At 36.9% G+C, this 19,013-nt stretch overlaps 2 protein-coding genes across 3 annotated transcripts; both read left to right on the plus strand.

The window, feature by feature from the left end:
- Positions 1-794: 794 nt before the first annotated feature.
- Positions 795-3,613, plus strand: pop5 (POP5 homolog, ribonuclease P/MRP subunit). The gene is made up of 5 exons (XM_084389090.1): positions 795-874; positions 987-1,129; positions 1,311-1,460; positions 1,563-1,646; positions 3,183-3,613. Exons 1-5 carry the CDS (start codon positions 855-857, stop codon positions 3,284-3,286), a joined length of 501 nt encoding a protein of 166 aa, XP_084245216.1. The 5' UTR covers positions 795-854; the 3' UTR covers positions 3,287-3,613.
- A 163-nt stretch (positions 3,614-3,776) lies between these two features.
- On the plus strand, positions 3,777-18,167 carry rnf10 (ring finger protein 10). Of its 2 annotated transcripts, none has more exons than XM_084389084.1 (17): positions 3,777-4,306; positions 6,133-6,323; positions 6,494-6,699; positions 7,769-7,859; positions 7,946-8,130; positions 9,272-9,408; positions 9,485-9,642; positions 10,332-10,466; positions 12,037-12,235; positions 12,346-12,479; positions 15,164-15,281; positions 15,605-15,706; positions 15,883-16,020; positions 16,096-16,187; positions 16,363-16,420; positions 16,527-16,694; positions 17,063-18,167. In XM_084389084.1, exons 1-17 carry the CDS (start codon positions 4,156-4,158, stop codon positions 17,134-17,136), a joined length of 2,337 nt encoding a protein of 778 aa, XP_084245210.1. In that variant the 5' UTR covers positions 3,777-4,155; the 3' UTR covers positions 17,137-18,167. The 2 variants fall into 2 exon arrangements, with proteins under 2 accessions (XP_084245210.1, XP_084245211.1); XM_084389085.1 differs by having other exon boundaries at positions 16,530-16,694.
- Positions 18,168-19,013: the final 846 nt, after the last annotated feature.

A 19,013-nucleotide genomic window follows, 5' to 3' on the forward strand; every position in this document is an offset into this window, starting at 1 on the left:
CCTTAAAATAAAGTGTAACCGTAAAGTGTTGATAAGAAAAGCATAGGCTATCTATTCTCTTTCAGAAAAAAATAATCAACTTTAATAAACAATAATACAAATTCAAATAGGCTAAATAAAATGTCAACAAATACAATAAATGGGAAATTAAATGTGCATGAATTAAATGTCAGCATATGTGCATTAATGAATATGATTAAGAACTGCTTTCAAATATCAGCCTGGTTTTTGTATAGGCCTAAACTTTCTCTCCAAAAATGTTATTTACATTTTTTATTACTTACCCTCAAGTTGTTTGAAACATGTATGAGTTTCTTTCTTCTGTTGAACACAAAAGAAGATTTTTTTTTTTTTATGTTGGTAACCAAAGTTGATGGCACCCATTGACTCCAATAGAAATATATATATATATATATATATATATATATATATATATATATATATATACACTAGGAAATCATTCTTTAAAACATCTTCTTTTGTGTTCATTAGAAGAAATAAATTCATACGAGTTTGGAACAACTTGAGGGTCAGTGGGCTAAGTAATGAAGACAACATTTTCATTTTTGGGTGAACTATCCCTTTAAGATAACAGGACAACGAAGTGGTCGAACTACCCTAAATAATCCTAACTACTAAAAACCTCTAATATTCTTTCTGTTTTAACTGTAGTGATCTTCAGAAGAACGGTCTGCCACTATGATTATTGTGTTACTGTTAAAAATGGCTTATCAGCTATGCTGATGTCAAACTGTCACCCCGCCCATTTTGACCAACGTGGAATATTATTGGCCAAAAGCAACCCGGAAGCAAAGTGCATTGTTTTCAAAGCCAGTTATGCACGTGTTGGAAATATGGTCAGATTTAAGTCGAGGTAATGAAGAAGCAAAATAAATAAATAAATAACAACACAATATTTTGCACTTTGGTAAGATTTGAACTTCTAAACAATTCCGACCTTTCGTTATTCTTTGGACTGTGTGCAGGTATTTGCTATGCGAGATTTGCTTCTCTGAACGGAGCAGTCTGCCACTGTTGGAGGATAAAGCCATTTACCACACAGTCCGAGCAGCCGTGAACCGAGCACACGGGGACTACGGATCAGCGCACTTTAACATAGGGGTGACGGGTAAACACTGGTCTTGTTTTCATGTTGTGCTCATCGTGAAGATCTCAACGTATAAGAAGTAATCCGACTGATCATCTTGTTTTACGTTACCGTCTATAACTCATTTAGCGACATTGCATTTACTTAGCTCAGCCGTAACGTCTCGTTACAGAAAGGTAAAATCTTTTCACATGTTCTGTAGTGAAATACCTGAATGCCCACACCGGAGTGGTCCTCATACGCTGCAGGAAAGGGCATTATCAACTCATCTGGTCTGCCCTTACTTTCATCACCTGCCTTGAGAACAGAGGCCAGAGGGTGCCGTGCTTCTTCAACTGTTTACATGTTGGAGGTACTGGTCCAAATTTAGAAGTCTAGATGAAAGCCAACTCCCCACAATGTCTGTACGTGTGTTTCTTACTGCCATCCATGTCCTTCTTGATCTCCTCCACAGGAACGATTAGAACATGTCAGAAGTTTCTTGTTAAGTACAATAGACAACAGCTCGACAGAATGCTGCTGGACTGCAAAACAGATGGTAGGTTCTTTCTAAGTTACATTAGAGTCTACAGAAGTCCTAAGAGGCAACGTGTAATTATTTTTTCTTGTTTTCTTGTGATCTCGACATAAAGATCCAATCCATTATCCAACAGCAATTAAATGTCATGCCGTGTGTATTAGGAGCACTGCACTTTTGCTGTAGATTAATAACGTGAAAGTCCACATGAAATGGAACTTGATAGTCTTTTCTTCCTTATTGTGACAAATCTGAGTTAAATGGCTTCTCGAACACGAAATGTACAGTAGGGCGAGACTTGGTTTTGTCCATCGTTGATTGATTGATTGGATGGTTGTAGTTTGCTATTGCTGTGATGTCATGTGAGTGACAGGTTGTCCTGCCTTCATGCCAATAAACATCAACAGAGAAGAGAAGAGATGTCACTGCTAGAGGGAGAAGTTATTTGGTGTAAAGATTATGAGGGCACATGAAAAAAATAGTGTTGGGTGTTATCATTACTAAGTAATTTAATTACTTTTCCCTTGAAAAAAGTAAAGTAAGGGATTACTCTTAATTTTTCTGTTATTTAATTACAGTAATTGCATTAAATACTTTATAGACTATAGAACAATTCTTCTAAAGTTGTACAAGGTATCTATTTTAAAACAAGCTAAACAAAATTGCTGCTGATGACACACATTTTCCATGAGAATTTTACTACCCTTAGGGAGATGATTTAGGATTTTGATGTGTAAATCAAATAATTATAAAACTGAGGTTAAATTATGGAATAGAGAATTCCAAAACTAAGATTAGATTGGTATACTGTAGGTTTTTTAATACAATTTAGGTTTATCTCCTTACTACTGTGTTATGTAAAAGTCCAAATGTTGTGTTCTGACCGTGTTATGGAAGTCCAAGTCAAATTTCCCAGAAATGAGACAATAAAGTATATTCAGTTTAATTCAATTAATGTAAGCTCCTTAATGTAATTCTTTGGTCAGTTCAAGAATAATTTATGCAATTTTCTATTATTTATTTGAATGAATTAAAAGAGCCGTTTCATGTCTATCCTTGTATTGTTGAACTGGGCATGGTTGAAATGGGATTTAGAAAGTAATTAGTAATAACTAATGCAATACTTTCTAAAGAGAGTAATAAGTACAGTAATCTAATTACTCTGTTGAAGATGTAATTAGTAGCTAGTAATTAATTACTTTTTTAGAGTAATTTAATTTACCCAACACTGAAAATAATGATGTGCACAGATAAATCATTTGATGCAAATGTAGTCATCATCTTGAGAAAACAAACTTTCGTTTTGTCAAGATCACGAGAAAATTATAGCCAACATGAAATCAAAATGGATTTTTTTTTTTTTTTCACAAAACTAGTATATTTATTTCTTTTGGAAAAGAGTGGCAGATGGGAAACTATACATCTCTGGAAGTACTATAAATTCAAATTTATAAGTGTTATTTTCTTATAGTTTGTGATATTTGAGTAGACAAGGGATTTAATACGACAAGTTTGTGAACACACCGTATTCTGTGTTTCTCTTCCCTTCCACAACAGCCGAAAAACAAGAGGTTAGGAGATCAATCCTGAGCTGTTCCCTGAGTGCTGTCAGAGAGGAGGAAGCTTACGAAGATTGGAGTGATGATAATGAAGAGATCTAAAACCCCTCATACACAACTTTGTGGTAGTTGTAACCAAGCAGTGATCAGATGTTCTGATATTTTATTTTATACAACTAATAGCACATGGTTCATGTGGAGCCCTAACATTTCTGATAATATACGAAACAGGTTTCATTTTATACTGTAAGTGATTTGTAAATTGAGTAGCCCATAATTGTGTGAAGACTATGAACTCTGGCCATGTGTTGTGTAGGTCACACATGTGTACTTTTTCTTCTGTACTAAAACAACTGCTGCTTTTTTGTTATTAACTCAAAACGTCTGTAAACATTTTTTTTTCTCAAATAAACCATATATTAATAACAGAACTCTTCGCCTATAAAAAGTATGCGAGATTACACATGCATTACACCCATAGACTGTAAGATTACACCACATTTTGCAGTCGGATGCACCAATGAGAAGCGGCGACTCCGCGCATGCGCACTTCGTAACCCCTGTAAGGCTTATAACCCTCATCCGGGTGTTTACGGTTCCCGTTTGGCGACCCGTCGCCATATGCCTGACTTTATTTAGCTGAAGTAAAATTTGGGTTAAAACCCATTTATTCATCCGTTTTCCTCTTTCGGAGAGCGGCTAACGCCTTGTGGGGCGCAACAATTCCCACGCCAAGGAAAACTGCGCTTTTCAAGGGGCGAGGCCCCGCTTTTTGGGCACTTGTTTTTTTGTGTTAGCGCACAGCTTTTTTTTTTTTACTGAGACATTTGGATTGTGTCTCTATTTTTCTCGGTTTGTCTGTGGTCAAGATGTCGCCGTAATGGAGTCTCCGCGTTTGACAGAAATGAATAAGGGCCTTCGTCGCCTGACCCGCGTTCACAACTACTGCTACCCGTTGTTCTCCCCGTTTAATGCTAAAGAGCTCCGAAGCTCTCTCCCCGGAGTTCGGCCTCAAAATGGAGAAAAACCCAAACGCAAACAACAGCAGCAGCAGCAACACGAAGATCCCGCCCCGTTCTAGCTCTACAGGCTCGACTCCTACTGACTCTAAAGCCAAAACAGGTACAGAATCAGCGTCTTATACACACAAACACACGATTGTCGTGGTCTGCTTCGAGGGGAAAGTATTTATATGTTTGGGACTTGCGGCATGGTTTTGTTTGTGTCTGCCGAGATGACGTAGCCACGGCTAGCGATTGGCCCGTTTCTCGAATAAACAATGGAGAAAATCGTAAAATATCAATAAAGCTTAGCATTTAACGTGTCAGAAATGAACTGTTATTCATTAAGAGGCAGTAGTTCCACTAGAATTGTTTTCAGGTATGTTTTACTATTTTGGTGTACATTCATATTTTAATCAACATCAAATATGAATCTAGATAGACCTATGATAGAATATATTAAATATTTTATATAAAAATAAAAAAATATGTATAAATAAATTTAATGAACAGTGTTATATATATATATATATATATATATATATATAATATGAAGACTTCAGATTATATATATATATATATATATATATATATATATATATATATATATATATATAATATGAAGACTTCAGATGCAAAAGCCTCTAAGTGCCGTCTGAAATTTTCTTCTAAAATGATCATTTTTATCAAGCTTGTATGTTTATGTTCAGTTATTTCACTTTAATGGCAATGAAAATTACCTATTAATTGACATTAAAGTCAAATTATTGTACCTAAATATACGAGCTTGATAAAAATGATCATTTTAGAAGAAAATTTCAGATGGCACTTAGAGGATTTTGCATCTGAAGTCTTCATACATATATATATATATATATATATATATATATATATATATATATATATATTTATATTTATATTTATATTTATATATAATATATTTATATATTTATGGGAATTCAGAAATGTTAGGTTAGTAGTTAATTGGATTTAAGTTTTGAATCAAAACTATTGATATCTGTTTATCTATCTATATAGAGGAGTGACAATCACTAACTTACCCGTGTTATCAGAACATGAGTAAATGTAAGGTGGAATGGATCTATGCACTGGACACCACAATAAATTACATAAACACATGGACTGAAAGCTGTAAATTCTTTGACGAATGTGGAACTCTGAACCTTTTATGGGATACTAGTTCAACCGTTTCCCAACTTGATCAGACTGCTTTGTTAGAAACATTAGAAACTAATGTTCTAATAACACAACATGGGTGGTGTGTGTGTGTGTCACTCTCTTATATAGATAAACCAATATCAAAACTGAATTCTCCTAAACTAACCCAACATTTCCAACTGCATTCCCCCAAGGAGAAACATATTTAGGTTTATTGTGTCTGCTGCTCCTCTTAGTAGCAGATCAGAGGCATGAGGATCATGGTCAGGATCTATTCTTGTCAGCAGTCTGCCATGTGACCAGACGAAAAGCTTCAGTGCTGTATTGCCCTCCAGCATATCAGAACCAAATCACTGTAGATAAATTAAACTGTGTTGTCTTATGTTTTAGTTATGAGTTTGACAATGTTTTGTTGTGGGCTTGTGAAGCGTATGGGACAGTGATCTCTGCTGCCAGATGATAAGCTATGTTTGTTTACACCCCCTGCTCTTATCATGTGGTCCTCTGAAACACTTTAAAGTGCAGTGTGTGACTGAATTGATTAGCGAAGGCCTGTGTGAAATTCAGTGTTATCAAAAATATTTCATTTGACAAAAGGGCCATATATCTAATTTCAGCTGGCAGAGGGACTACACGTATCAATATTGCAATCAAGAAAATGTTACACTTTCCCTGAAGTTGGTGGAGGCACCCCCTTGTCTTATGTTATGTTTGGAGTAATATATTCATGTATTTTGACGTTTATCCTCCTTTTTCCTGTTCTTTTAGATGGTAAGAATAATGGGGGCTCAAAGCGCTATAGCCGCAAGCGCGAGCCTACTTTTGCCAAGGCCGAGAGCTTTCCAGGCCCACGTCGCTCCCAGCCACAGAAAAGCAAGAATTTTGACAAGAGACCCCCTCAGAGAGGTGGCGGAGGGGGGCGACAGTATGGCCTCGCTGGTGGTGGGAGAAGAGAAGAGGTGTGTTACAATAAGCCTTTGGATTGTGATTCATTTGTGCTTTCATTAAGGGCTGTTTTTATGCTTCCTTACTGCATTTAATGAACTACTAGAAAATAACACAAAGTAAACAAATAGACCTGTAGTTATGTGGAATAACCAGGATAAACTTTTATGTTCTCTCTCATTAGGTAGCAGAGAACCGCCGGGCAGAGTTTAGCCCGGCTCAGTTCGCTGGACCCAAAAAGATAAGTCTGAACCACCTGCTCAACTTTACGTTTGAGCCACGTGGAGGCCATTTTGGCTCCGGAGGAGATGGCCATTCCTGCTGGGGTCGCCGCAACAAGTGGGGTCACAAACACAAGCCCTTCAACAAGGAGCTTTTCCTACAGGCCAAGTGAGTATAGCAGAATGTTGCGCATTTTTATATCAATTGGTATTAAATCACACCACGCAATAATATTTAGTGTACAGCAGTGTTATATTAGTATCATTATTGTACTATTATATAATTTATTAAAGGGGTCATGACGTGAGAAATCAAATTCGCCTTGAGCTTTTGACATATAAGAGATCCATTAAAACATCCTGCAAGTTTTAGAGCTTAAAACATCCTCCTCATTATAAACAAAGAATTTTTTTTAATTAAGCTCCAAAAACTGCGGGATTTGTGATGTCACATGTGCAAAAACATTTGTTAAACATTATGACTGCCTCCAGAGCAAGACATCGACAATGGTTATAGATCATCTCACCATAGTAAATAATTTCATAATGAAGGTTTTATATGTATAATATTTTCAAAACACAAACTTGCATGTAATAGCGAGTGGGTTACGTTAGTCAGTCATAACAGCGGCTGTTTACTGACAAGCCTTAAAGGAGCCGCCCGTTATTAAACTGATCATTTCAGACGAAGGGTCAGAATGAAGGTTGAAAATAAGCTCTTTTTTTTTTTTTTCATATATAGTTGTTTTTTGTGCAAAAACTTGATTAATATTAAACCAATTAAATAAATATTAAATAAAAAATCCATGTCATGACCCCTAATGTAGTAGGATTATATTATTTTTTTTATATTTAGAATTAAATTATTTTTAACTACAGTTTTAGTTTGGTTATTTTCAATTTTAGTTTAGTTTTGATAAATAATATAAATAAGAAATGATGCCTTGGCAACTTACTGATTTATTTACTGAAAGTATTATCTAAATTGCTTTAAATTTGATTTCAGTTAACATAAATGTTCCTTAATAGTTTTAGTTAACCGTAATAACACTTGAGTACTGTTTAAAGGTTAAATTAAACAGTTTAGGTCTGCTCCACCTTTTTCCATTTGGCCAAACTGGATTAACAGCTTGCAGTCAATGTGATTGCTTAATTTGTTCTGGTGTACTTGTGTCAGTTCACGTTGTCAAAAGAGAAAAACGATTAGCTGATGAGCACATCTTCCTTTTGTCGACAAGTTGCCAGTTTGTGGTGATTGACGATCAGGACTATCAAGCACACTTCACTGATCCGGACACTTTGGTGGACTGGGACTGCGTGCAGCAAGTGGTCAGTTCAGACTTTACTCTTTCTTGTATATGCTGTCAACGCAGTTTCTTCAAATGTTGCTCATGATTTGTTCTCTTTCCACACAGCGCATCTACAGTCATGAGGTGCCGTCTTGTCCGATCTGCCTGTATCCCCCCGTGGCGGCCCACATCACGCGCTGCGGCCACATCTACTGTTGGCCATGCATGTTGCACTACCTCTCTCTGAGTGAGAAGAGTTGGTCCAAGTGCCCCATTTGCTATGAGGCCGTGCACAGCGCTGATCTCAAGAGGTTCATACTGAAATTGGCAGTTTATAATGCTTGATTTGTTTTGGCTGAAGGTGCAGTAAGCGATTTCTGAGAAACACTGTTGATATTTGAAATCGACACCCAAACAAACACACCTTCATTGCTCGCCCCGAATATAACAAACGTGCTATGCACCACAGGCAACCACATTAAAAAAAGCTCACGCAAGTATGGATGAATCTGTTGCGATTTAACAACAACAGCTTATCTTGGTTCTGTGAAACAAAGCAAAAATCTGTGTTACCCATGTATCAAGCAGAAACAAAAGCAAACTCTGCATCTGTTTTCAGGCTTTCCCGCTCTCTAATGTCTCTCTAGCGCTGGAAAGATTTTACAATATTAAAGCAGGTCCTAGGTCTTGCCTGATTGTAATTCCAGTTATATTTCTCTGACCATTCCCTCTTTGGTTATATCTCAGCCGTCTCTCTTTCTACAAATGTCCCCTTTGCTCACACTCTTCTCCCTCATCATGAGTTGATACAAGAGTGTTATGGTGTTTGGTCTAATAGGTACGATCCACTTTTAGTTTTTCTCCTATTCACACAGCTGGGACTAGGTACAAACACACAATTTTTTTCAGCACAAACAGAACAGACATCTAGCAAATATTCCCAATTTTTTAAAAGCGCTCATCAGAAATCGATTACTGCATCTTTAATGTGAACATCATTATGTAAACTTTAGTTCTCCTCTAAATCAAACACCTGGTACATAAAAGTGCCATATACATTTACTACTGGTCAAATGTTTGGAATAATTAAGATTTTTTTAAATTGCTTTTGAAAAGTCTCTAATGCTCAACAAGACTACAATTATTTGAAGAAAAATTCAGTAATATTACGAAATATTAACATTTGAAATTACTTTTTCTATTCTAATGTATTGTAAATTGTAATTTATTCCTGTAACTGTAAAGTTGAATTTTCAGCATTCTAATATGCACAATATTAGATTTTGTGTTTTTGATCAAATAAATGCAGCTTTGCTGAGCATAAGAGATTCATTTAAGATAACAAATGAATCATGCCAAACTTTTGACCAGTAGTGTACATATTTACTCAAAGTGAACAAATTGTAATGCCTCATTTATGTTGTCAATAAAACCCATCTTGTCAACTTTCAGTGTGGTTGCAATGGAGACCCGTCAGTATGTGTCTGGTAACAGCATCACTATGCGTCTGATGCGGAGAGAGAAGGGATCGCTTGTGGCTCTTCCCAGCTCTCAGTGGGTTAAAGTGGAGGAGCCCATTCATTTTGAAGGTGAGGCATTCTGCTGTTTGCATGATATTTTTGTGGTGATCACTTGAGTATGTCTTATTTGACACTTTTTCTGCAGATGTGCATTTGCGCGCATACTCTAAGCTGCTGCTGGCGTCTCAGCACCAGGTTTTGGGTTTGCTGGCTGAAGAGAGGATGGCTCTCCAATCCCAGCTCAGCCAGGAGAAGGACAACCCACAGGCCTGTTTCATACAGAGCGCCTTACTGCAGCTGCAGGTACACACACATTCACACCGGCATATGAATGTTGGGTTGGACAAGCTGCTTTGAAACTCAAAACTAGTTAAACAAGTCACACTGCTGTTTTCAAAAGTAGTTTGTATAAGTTACTCAACTAGTTTAGATGTTGACATTGAAGCTATTTAAGGGGACAAAAACATGAGTTGTATAACTTAACTTATAATTTATTTCAGAAAAACGATGAGAATTTAGGTTGATAACAGCAAACTTGAAGGTTTACATGCAACCAACTATATAATGTTTAAAAACTGTTTTATAAAACTGAAAACATACAATGTGACATTAAATACCTGAAAAAATGATAAAGGGAAAAGCTACATGATTATTTTTTTTAACACTTTGAAAAGTCCCTGTGGATAAAAGCATCTGCCAAATGCATAAATACAAATAAAATTGCTGTAAGTTACTTAAAAATATCTTAAACTACATTAAAGCCATTTTTGGAGACAATAACTTGCAATATGTCATTTATTATTATAAACCATTAATGCTTCATGCTTTTATGAAACTGAATAAATACATGGTGACATTTAAAAAGGCTAAACGGCTACACGACTTGGAAAAGTGTTGAGTTATTTTACATTATTGAAAATTGTTAGATTTTGTTACTCTCCAAACACTGCACTCTAACATGTAACCCTCACATTTCATCTCTGAATGAACAGGAGCGGGAAGAGGGTCTTTTGAAGTGTCGCCGTAAGGATGGCGGTTCTGTTGATGTGGCGGACATGAGGAAACTATCTCTGTCAGAGCACTTCTCTCCAGAGGTGATTGTGGTCAAGAACCTCACTAACTCCAAGGTCAGTAGAAACTGTGCTCCTTCCTTTTAGGACTCTGCTCTGCTGCCCCACAGGCTCTGGGCTTCAGATTTTAAGCTTTCCTGTAGCTTATAGCTCAAACAGTAGAGCGTTGGTGCTTGCAATGCCAAGGTCATGGGTTTGATTCCCAGGGAAAGCAAGAACTGACAAGAATGTAAATGTGTATCTTGAAATGCAATGTAAGTCGCTTTGAATAAAAGCGTCTGCCAAATGCATAAAAAAAAAAAAAAATGTAATTAATGATCGTGATGGTCTCAATCAAAGGCTGTTTGACAAATAGTCATCATCCACTGTGCTTGCGAATTTTGTCATTAATTGTTTTTACACAGCATAGGAAAATTAAAAAGTCTTAGTCAAGTGCTGTGTTGCAAGTTTATGGCTTCTAATTCAGCTCTAGCAATATGATAGACAGTAAACGGTGTGATCTGTTCAAGAATTATTCCACTGAACTCCACTTGGAATCTTTTATTTTTCTTCCTAAACCAGTGCCGCAACAGCTTAAGGCTGTCTAAACTGGACGAGAGCATTACTGATTATAATGGGTTCTTTTGGGTCATTCCATGTCAAATCAATCCATTTTCAGAAACTTCTCCAGCTCAAATTTCTTATTTTGTTAATGTTTTTTCTGAAGAAAGATGAACATCAATGATGGTGAAAGCCAAATATTAAATGTCGTAGATATAAAAAGAAAGAAATGCTTTTTCCAATTTTTGAACTGTCACCATTAGCATAAAATGCAACAAAGATTGCAAATGTAAACAGATTTAACTAATAATGGTGCTGCTATCTCTCTACCTTCCTGTAATTTGGCTCCAAATCTCAGGTGAAAATTGTCATTTTTGCCCCCCTCTACAAAATAGTGGATTACTCAGGATATATACATTCATGACATTTATTATTTTGCCTTTCTTCTTCGTTTATGTATTTCTTTCACCAGGGAAAAAAAGATAATAAAATTTTTTTTTTGCCGGAGACCTCTGGTTGAGTTGAAACGGAATGACCCATTTGCTTTTGTCGCGCCGCTCGTGTCCGGTGTAGACTGAGTTAAACTGCTAAAAAGAATGTTAGGTACAATGTGCTTATTGTGTTCATGTTGTATTGCAAACTTAATTTTACAGTCCTGTTCCCCGTGTACATACTATGCACTTATTAGTAATTGCGATAGCTGGATAATAACTAGGTACTAAACTTGAACCTGCCACTAAACCTAACCTTAACCCATGTAGTTACAGTATTACCCAGTACTTTCTTAGGTAAGTGCACATACTGTAAAATAAAGTGCAAACCAAAACACTTTTGCTGCTATTGAGGTGGGATACGGGTAAGGTTAGAGTGTAATTATAGATTTTACAGAATTACAGCTGTTATTACCTGTAGGTATATTCTTCTGGTAAAGGTACAATGTAAAACATATAAGCACACAATAAGTGCATTGTATCAAATGATTAATTTAAATGTTAGTATATAGTAGTTAGACACTTAAAATGGAACCTGAATATTGACCAAATATCAGTGCGTGTCATTGGGCTTAATGTAGTGTGTCCCACCACAGCCCATCCTGCAGTATGCCTCAGCTTTTGATGATGAGCTACAGGAGGCTCATGAGGAGCCAGTGGAAGAGATGACCGCTCCGAGTGTTCCTGAGGTGGCTGAGGAGATGCCTGAAGGGGCTCTGGAAGACAGACCTGTAGAAGAGACCCCTCAGACCAGTCAGACTGCTCATCATGGCCCGTATTACTACTTCTATCAAGGTGTGTGTTAGTCTATTTGTAATGAGGCTTTAAACCTCTTTTCCAGTTATATTGTAACACTAACTATGTGTAAGCAATGGAGAGTAAATATGACTTATTTCTCTCTGTAGCTGAGGATGGTCAGCAGATGTTTCTGCACCCGGTGAACGTGCGCTGTCTGCTGAGAGAGTACGGGAGCCTGGAGAACAGCCCTCAGTCGATCACCGCTACCGTAGTGGAGATTGATGGACAAACGGTCTCTGAGGTACACAGTCTCTCACATTTATGACAGTACTGTCACACATTTTCAGATGACCTCAGATGTAGTGTTGTTTTTGGCGGCCTGTTTTAATTTTAGTTTTAGTCTAGTCTTTGTGTCAGGCTGTCATTTTAGTTTTTATTAGTTTTAGTCACGTTCATACTCTTTTTAGTCTAGTCAAGTTTTAGTCGACGGAAATTGATGACATTTTAGTCTAGTTTTAGTCAACGAAAACTGATGACATTTTAGTCTAGTTTTAGTCGACGAAAACTGATGACACTTTAGTCTAGTTTTAGTCGACGAAAACTGATGACACTTTAGTCTAGTTTTAGTCAATGAAAATTGTATTTTAGTCTCTTTTTAGTAATGCAATTCTATTTAACCCAGTCAATATAGAATTTCAAACAAGGCTATCTTATTATAGGATATTTAGTAGGCCTATATTTAGGGCTGTGACGGTGGCAGGTTTTTTTTACCACCGCGGTAATGGACCAACTACCGGCGGTGGTTGGGGGGTTATTAAAAAAAAAAAAAACTCGTTTTATATTTCCACACAAAGACGCGTGATACACTCTGCGCTTTGAGAGGGATGTGGGACACGAGCAGGAAAACACGAAGATATCGATCTCTTTATGATATCTTCGTGTTTTCTACTTGATGTAAATTGGTTTGAAGAGTGAATTTTATCCTCCACAAGGGCGAGATATTTAGGCTGTGTTTGAGATTGCGCTGCCAGAGAAAGTGAAACTAAAAATCACCCACACGTGTCAAACGCGCTTTACAACTAAACTCGCGCCCAATGTCAACAAGCACAAACTGTGTTAAAAAGAATTTGACATGCAAGTACAAATGTAGGCTATCTGTCCTACAGCGTTTTTCTACTTTACCACAGTAAAGAATACGAATATAATAGGCCTAATTAAAAGCGAACCAAGAAACGTTTAGCCTATAATAGCTAGAAAATGGTTGAGACGTGACGTGAGTGAAGATTTGGGAAAAGAAACAAGAGATTCCATGCAGGGATGAGTCACGATTTTTGGATATTCAATTAGTTTATTTAATTATAAAATATCGAATAGGTTGTGCGATTATATCTACTCTAAAATAAAATCTCCATGTTCTGGCGCTGATGCGGTGACGTGTTCATGTAACAAGAGACGCTGCCAATAACGCACATAACAGCTGTCACAAAGAACCAGCAAAAGTAATGATTATGAATGTGTCAAATATATCAATGAGACATTTTAATAGAATAACTAATGGAGTAATATATGGTTAAATTCGCTGATAATCGGGTGACCAGATCGCAATCCAGATTTTAAAGCCGACAAAGCTATGGGTTCACGCACAACTCTCTCATTCGTCTTGACGTTACATTTCGTCTCGTCTCGTTTTAGTCAACGAAAATGAAGAGACATTTTAGCATAGTTTTTATTTTTTAAACCACATTTAGTCTCGTTTTTATTCGTCAACGATATTGCATTATACATGTATTTTAGTCATCGTCACATGACCATGCATTTACGTCTAGTCTCGTCTCGTTTTCGTCAGGTGATAACGGTTCGTTGACGACAATATTTCGTCATAATTTTCGTTGACGAAAGCAACACTACTCAGATGACCCCGGTCCCCCACCCCGTGAATTTGTTTTTTACTAAGCAACCACTGAATGGAACAACACAAAATAGGTATCATTTTAAAGCTTAGAATTAATGCAACTATTAACGAGTGCTGAGTAATCGGGCGCCACCTAGCTGGGAAAAAATGAATCATATTTTGAATCATCACAAAATAGGTGTCATTTGAAAGCTTAGAGTATGAAGTTTACAGTGAATGTAGCCAATTTGATTAACTCCTAAGTAGTGCAAAGTTATTTGTCACACACGGACCCGCACAGGCGCACACAGAGCCTTGTATATAGATGGAGCACTGATGTCGCGTTTTCACTCGTAACTCAATGAAGCATGAATAAATTGTGGAAAATGGCACATCATTATTTACAGCAGATTATTACGATTAAAAAGAGCCCAAACTCACCATAATCCATGGACTTCTAACACGTACTCAGGCGCACATCCAATGAAGTATATAGATGCATTGATGTGACGTTTTAGCTCATAACTCCATTAAACATGCATGAATTGTGGAAAATCATCTTTATTGACAGCAGAGTCTCACGATTACAAAGGGCCCAAACACAACATAATCCATTGCTTTGATCACGAGATATTCCTCAAGGATTGCACTTTCACCACAGAATTTGATCCAGATGCCGCTCACATGCAGAGGGACTTCACCAAAAAAGAATTTTCCTCCTACCTTATTTCCTTCCTGAGTTATTACATGTCAAATAAGAAAGATATGCAAAATCAAAAATATATATATATTTATATATATTTTGTCTTTTCTCACCAGTTTCTCAGCATGAGAATATCCTAATGTAATGTATATTTTCTAGAACTTTAAAAAGTGTTCTATCAAACGATGCCCATCTTTTGACTCTCCTTGCTATAGTTTTGGAGTTATGAGTCTTTAGTTTTGTGTGTGTCACTCAGAAAGACAACTCGAAATTTTTTATTTTTGTGTGTAAAAATAATCTTTTACTAGAGTGAATTAATGTTCCTCTCAAAGGATCAGGATTTAAGTAATGCCTACTATGATGAAGTAATTAACACAAAGCTCATTTGTAGGATATTCGCCGTCGGCATCGTTACCTCTCTCACCTGCCCCTCACGTGTGAGTTCAGCCTGTGTGAGCTTAATCTTCAGCCACCCGTTCTCTCTAAAGAGACCCTGGACAGCTTCGCAGGTACATGCATGCTAAATAATACAATGCAGTAATACAACTCCACTATAAAGTAAATGTAAGTGATAAAGAAATATTAAATAAGTCAAGTAAAATACATACCATACTCATGTCTTAATTTCTTAATTTCTAAACCATCTTGCTTTTATTTTGATGGAAAACTGCACTTTCTGTGAAAACCATGTTTACAAAGTGGAAATGGGAAACTATAATACTACATATGTCATGATTCAATGTTTTGCTATTCAAGTTTGGGGAAAAATAAATAGTGATTTATCATGTAATCGTTTTTGCGAGTTCTACAAACAATTTTGTCTGTCTTGCAGATGACTTGGAGAAAAGGAAGCGCCTGAGACAGAAGAAAGCAAGGGATGAAAAGAGAAGGGAGAAGAGGATTGAGATAGAGGAAAACAGGAAACAGGGGAAATGTGAGGATTTAATTCCCCAATGCTTATTGTGTTTCTGAAGAAACTTTATTTATTATTATTATTATTATTATTATTATCTTTTTATATTACACAATGTCAGATTTTTTTAACTCAATTTAGATGTTGTAGTTGGTTTGTCAGGGTGTGATTATTGAATGTCTTGGTGTGTTGTTCAGATCCAGAGGTGCACATTGGGCTGGAGAACCTCCAGCATTTTCCTGCGTTTGGATCTCCTCCTCAGAGCGGCTCAGGGATGCAGATCCCAGAGTTCCTGCTGGGACCCCCGTCCCCTCTGAGCACCAGCCCTTTATCAGGTAACGCTCACACTCTCTTTTGCCCTGGCCTTCAGTGCCTTTGTCTTTTGTGCTTATTTCCCATATTTATTTCAGATGGAGTGATGTTCCCTAATCTGAGTGAGCACAGTCCGTCTTTGAGTGTCGCCAGTGTGGAAGAGGACTCTCACTGCATGTCCTTCGCTCAGGTTTGCCTAAAGCACTTTCTTTCACGTTTATAACAACAAAAGTCAATTTCGTAGCCATCACATTGTGTTCATGTTGTGGGAAAATCTGCACTAAAACGAAATTTGAATATAGTAAAAAAAATAATGCCATTGCGAGTGTCAAATTGTCCCATACTGATGATCCTCTCTGGTGTAGATGCTGAAAGATGGGAAAGCCCGTGTGGATGCCGGGCCTAAAAGCACCCCAAAGAAAGGTGAGCCTCCTGTCAACACTTGACCTGACTGATACACTTGTTTCTTGTTGGCTCACTAACTCTTATTAGCGTAGTTTTGTAGTGACGTGTGCGTTTTCCTCCATAGCAGACATGTTCCTGGCCCCTCCTATGGCAGACAGTGATGGAGAGAGTGACGGCTCGGATCGGGTCCCAGTACCCAGTTTCCAAAACTCCTTCAGTCAGGCCTTCGAGCAGGCTTTGTCTCAGCTGGACAGTGGACATCAAGGCCCAGCACAGGCTTTGCCCATCCCTGGTGAGAAAAACATTTATATACACTACTGTTCAAAAAGAGGTTAGGTTACAGTTTATTTTAAGGTGTCTTTACACTCACTTTTGCTTCATTTACTTTTTTTAAAGCAGTGTCACGCCAGTTTACTTAAAAATACTACTAATAAAACATTTGTTAAACGACAAAAGTGCGTAAAATACCACACAGGGACTTCTGGACTTCTGGACAGAGACCTTTCAAATGAATCAGTAAATCTTTTCTTTGAACCAGCAGCAGATTCATTCAAATGAAACTCCCCTTAACTAGCTCACTCTGAAACGAAGGAAAAATGAAGGCGGATTGAAAGTGATTTCCAGAACGTTTGTTACACATTCCCTTTCTTTTCTTTGTAGATGAGAAAGGGGGGAAGAAGAAAAAGAAAAAGCAGAAGCTTCTGTTCAGCACCTCTATGGTTCACACCAAGTAAACACTGAAGTTCACCCTTCACTCCCGTCACTTTCTTCTGCCTTATTCCTCCCATTTGCTTCGGTTTCATTATATCCCGCAATAGCAGCTTCCCTCCTTTCATGCCCCAGTTGAACGAGACCCTCTCCAGACGTTCAGTGACCAGCAGGAAGTTCCATAGCAGCAGTGATTCAGTATTATAGATCAGTCCCACAGTTCTCTTACAGAAGAGACTTACTGGAACAACAGACTCCTGTAACTTCAGCATATGTGTCTCCTATCAGCATTTAAAGAGCTTTAGATCAGTTCCATTTGATAGTTCAGTGCCGATACTCCATTATTGTCCAGAAAGTGGTTGTTGGTTATGGGTTTCAGATGTATTTCGGGGGGTCCTGAGGTAGCAGTCAGCCAGCTGTAGAGACGTCCTGCCCCCCCTTCATCATATCTGTGACACCCTTTACTTCAACCTTCATGATTTCAATCTTGGAATAAACCTTAGCAATGCTAACAGCAGAAAAAAAAATGAAGAACCTGAAGTGAGGATTATATGCATTTGAGTTATTCTTCCTGTCAGGCACAAAATATGCTGATTGTAACACGTTCATGCTTGTTTGTTTACACGACATCACACATTTTTCTCCCTGCTCTTATTTTGAACTTCAGTTTGTATTCAATTTACCAGCTGTGATCATTTGTCTAGCCTGAGAACTGCCTTTCAAAATCAGACATTAATACATAAACATGCAAATGAGAAATCATCTTTTTTCCTGCTGGAATTGCTGAGAACTTAGTGGGTCTTTTAAGCACTTGACTATTAGAACCTCCAACTATTAGACGGGGTTCAGAGCTGCTCATGTTCTCTAGATGTCACTGCTTGCCGCGTGTTGAGTGAACAGAATATGTAAAGACAAAGAGAGGCTATATCAAATTTTGTAGAGGGTTAATTTTTTCCTCTATTTTCTTTTCTTTCTTTTCTTTCTGATGAAACCTGTGGTAAAGAACCATGTGCATATAGATTAAGTTGAATGAATAAAGGATTCTTATGCACTGGTATTCTGTTTGTCTTATTTAAAACATTTAATTTCACACCATAAAATGACAACATTTGCATAGAAATATATTGTATGATTGTAGTCACAAAGATGGCACTGCATTAAAATGTTAAGGACAGGTTTATATGGATTTTGATGTTTTCATACAGTTTATATTGTTTTTGCAATTCATTTAAATGCATGTATTCATCATGACTTCCTTTATAAATGTTGGTAAATAATAAGCAGTAAAATGGAGTTTGCGGAAAAAGTGAGGATAGTGTGGAAGCATTTGGGTAGCAATATTCAATTTGAAATGTAATATGCAAAATGACAATGCAATATGTAAAATGGCAATGCATTTGTATTTAAATTTACATTTTCCATTACATTTATGCAACGTTTGGTGCAAAAATGAAAATTAAATGATATAATTTACATTTGCCATTTCATACACTCAACTTAATATGTAAATTGAATCCATAGTATGGCGTTCATTCATTATTCTATTTCGGAATGAAAGATGAAATTTAAAAAAGGGTGCAGCTTGGTTTGTTTAAAAGAAAAAAAAAAGCAGAAATGGCTGTATTTTGTTTTCCAAATGTATTGTTGTCATCAAATAATAGTATTAGAAAATTGGACGACATTTCCAATCGGTTTTTAACTTGTAATATTTATTTGTACGTTTATTGTATTTCATTTGACTGATCCCATCTTTACCTGGAAGTAAATTACACCGTCGTGCGAAGGCATAGATATATACACTAGATGTCGCCTTGGCTACGGCAGTTCATTGGAACGAATGCGTTATAAATAAATAAATGAGCAAAACTTGGCCACTAAATATTTAATATTCAATTATTTTAAA

This window comes from Rutilus rutilus (genome assembly GCF_951802725.1).
Source record: "Rutilus rutilus genome assembly, chromosome: 19".
NCBI classification, from domain to species: Eukaryota; Metazoa; Chordata; class Actinopteri; order Cypriniformes; family Leuciscidae; genus Rutilus; species Rutilus rutilus.

Coding starts and splice junctions, on each gene's coding strand:
- rnf10 (XM_084389084.1), top strand. CDS start 4,156: ATGCTAAAGAGCTCCGAAGCTCTCTCCCCGGAGTTCGGCCTCAAAATG. Junction 4,307..6,132: donor TGACTCTAAAGCCAAAACAG/GTACAGAATCAG, acceptor CTGTTCTTTTAG/ATGGTAAGAATAATGGGGGC. Junction 16,188..16,362: donor ACTGCATGTCCTTCGCTCAG/GTTTGCCTAAAG, acceptor TCTCTGGTGTAG/ATGCTGAAAGATGGGAAAGC.
- pop5 (XM_084389090.1), top strand. CDS start 855: ATGGTCAGATTTAAGTCGAG. Junction 1,130..1,310: donor CTTTAACATAGGGGTGACGG/GTAAACACTGGT, acceptor CATGTTCTGTAG/TGAAATACCTGAATGCCCAC. Junction 1,461..1,562: donor CAACTGTTTACATGTTGGAG/GTACTGGTCCAA, acceptor TCTCCTCCACAG/GAACGATTAGAACATGTCAG.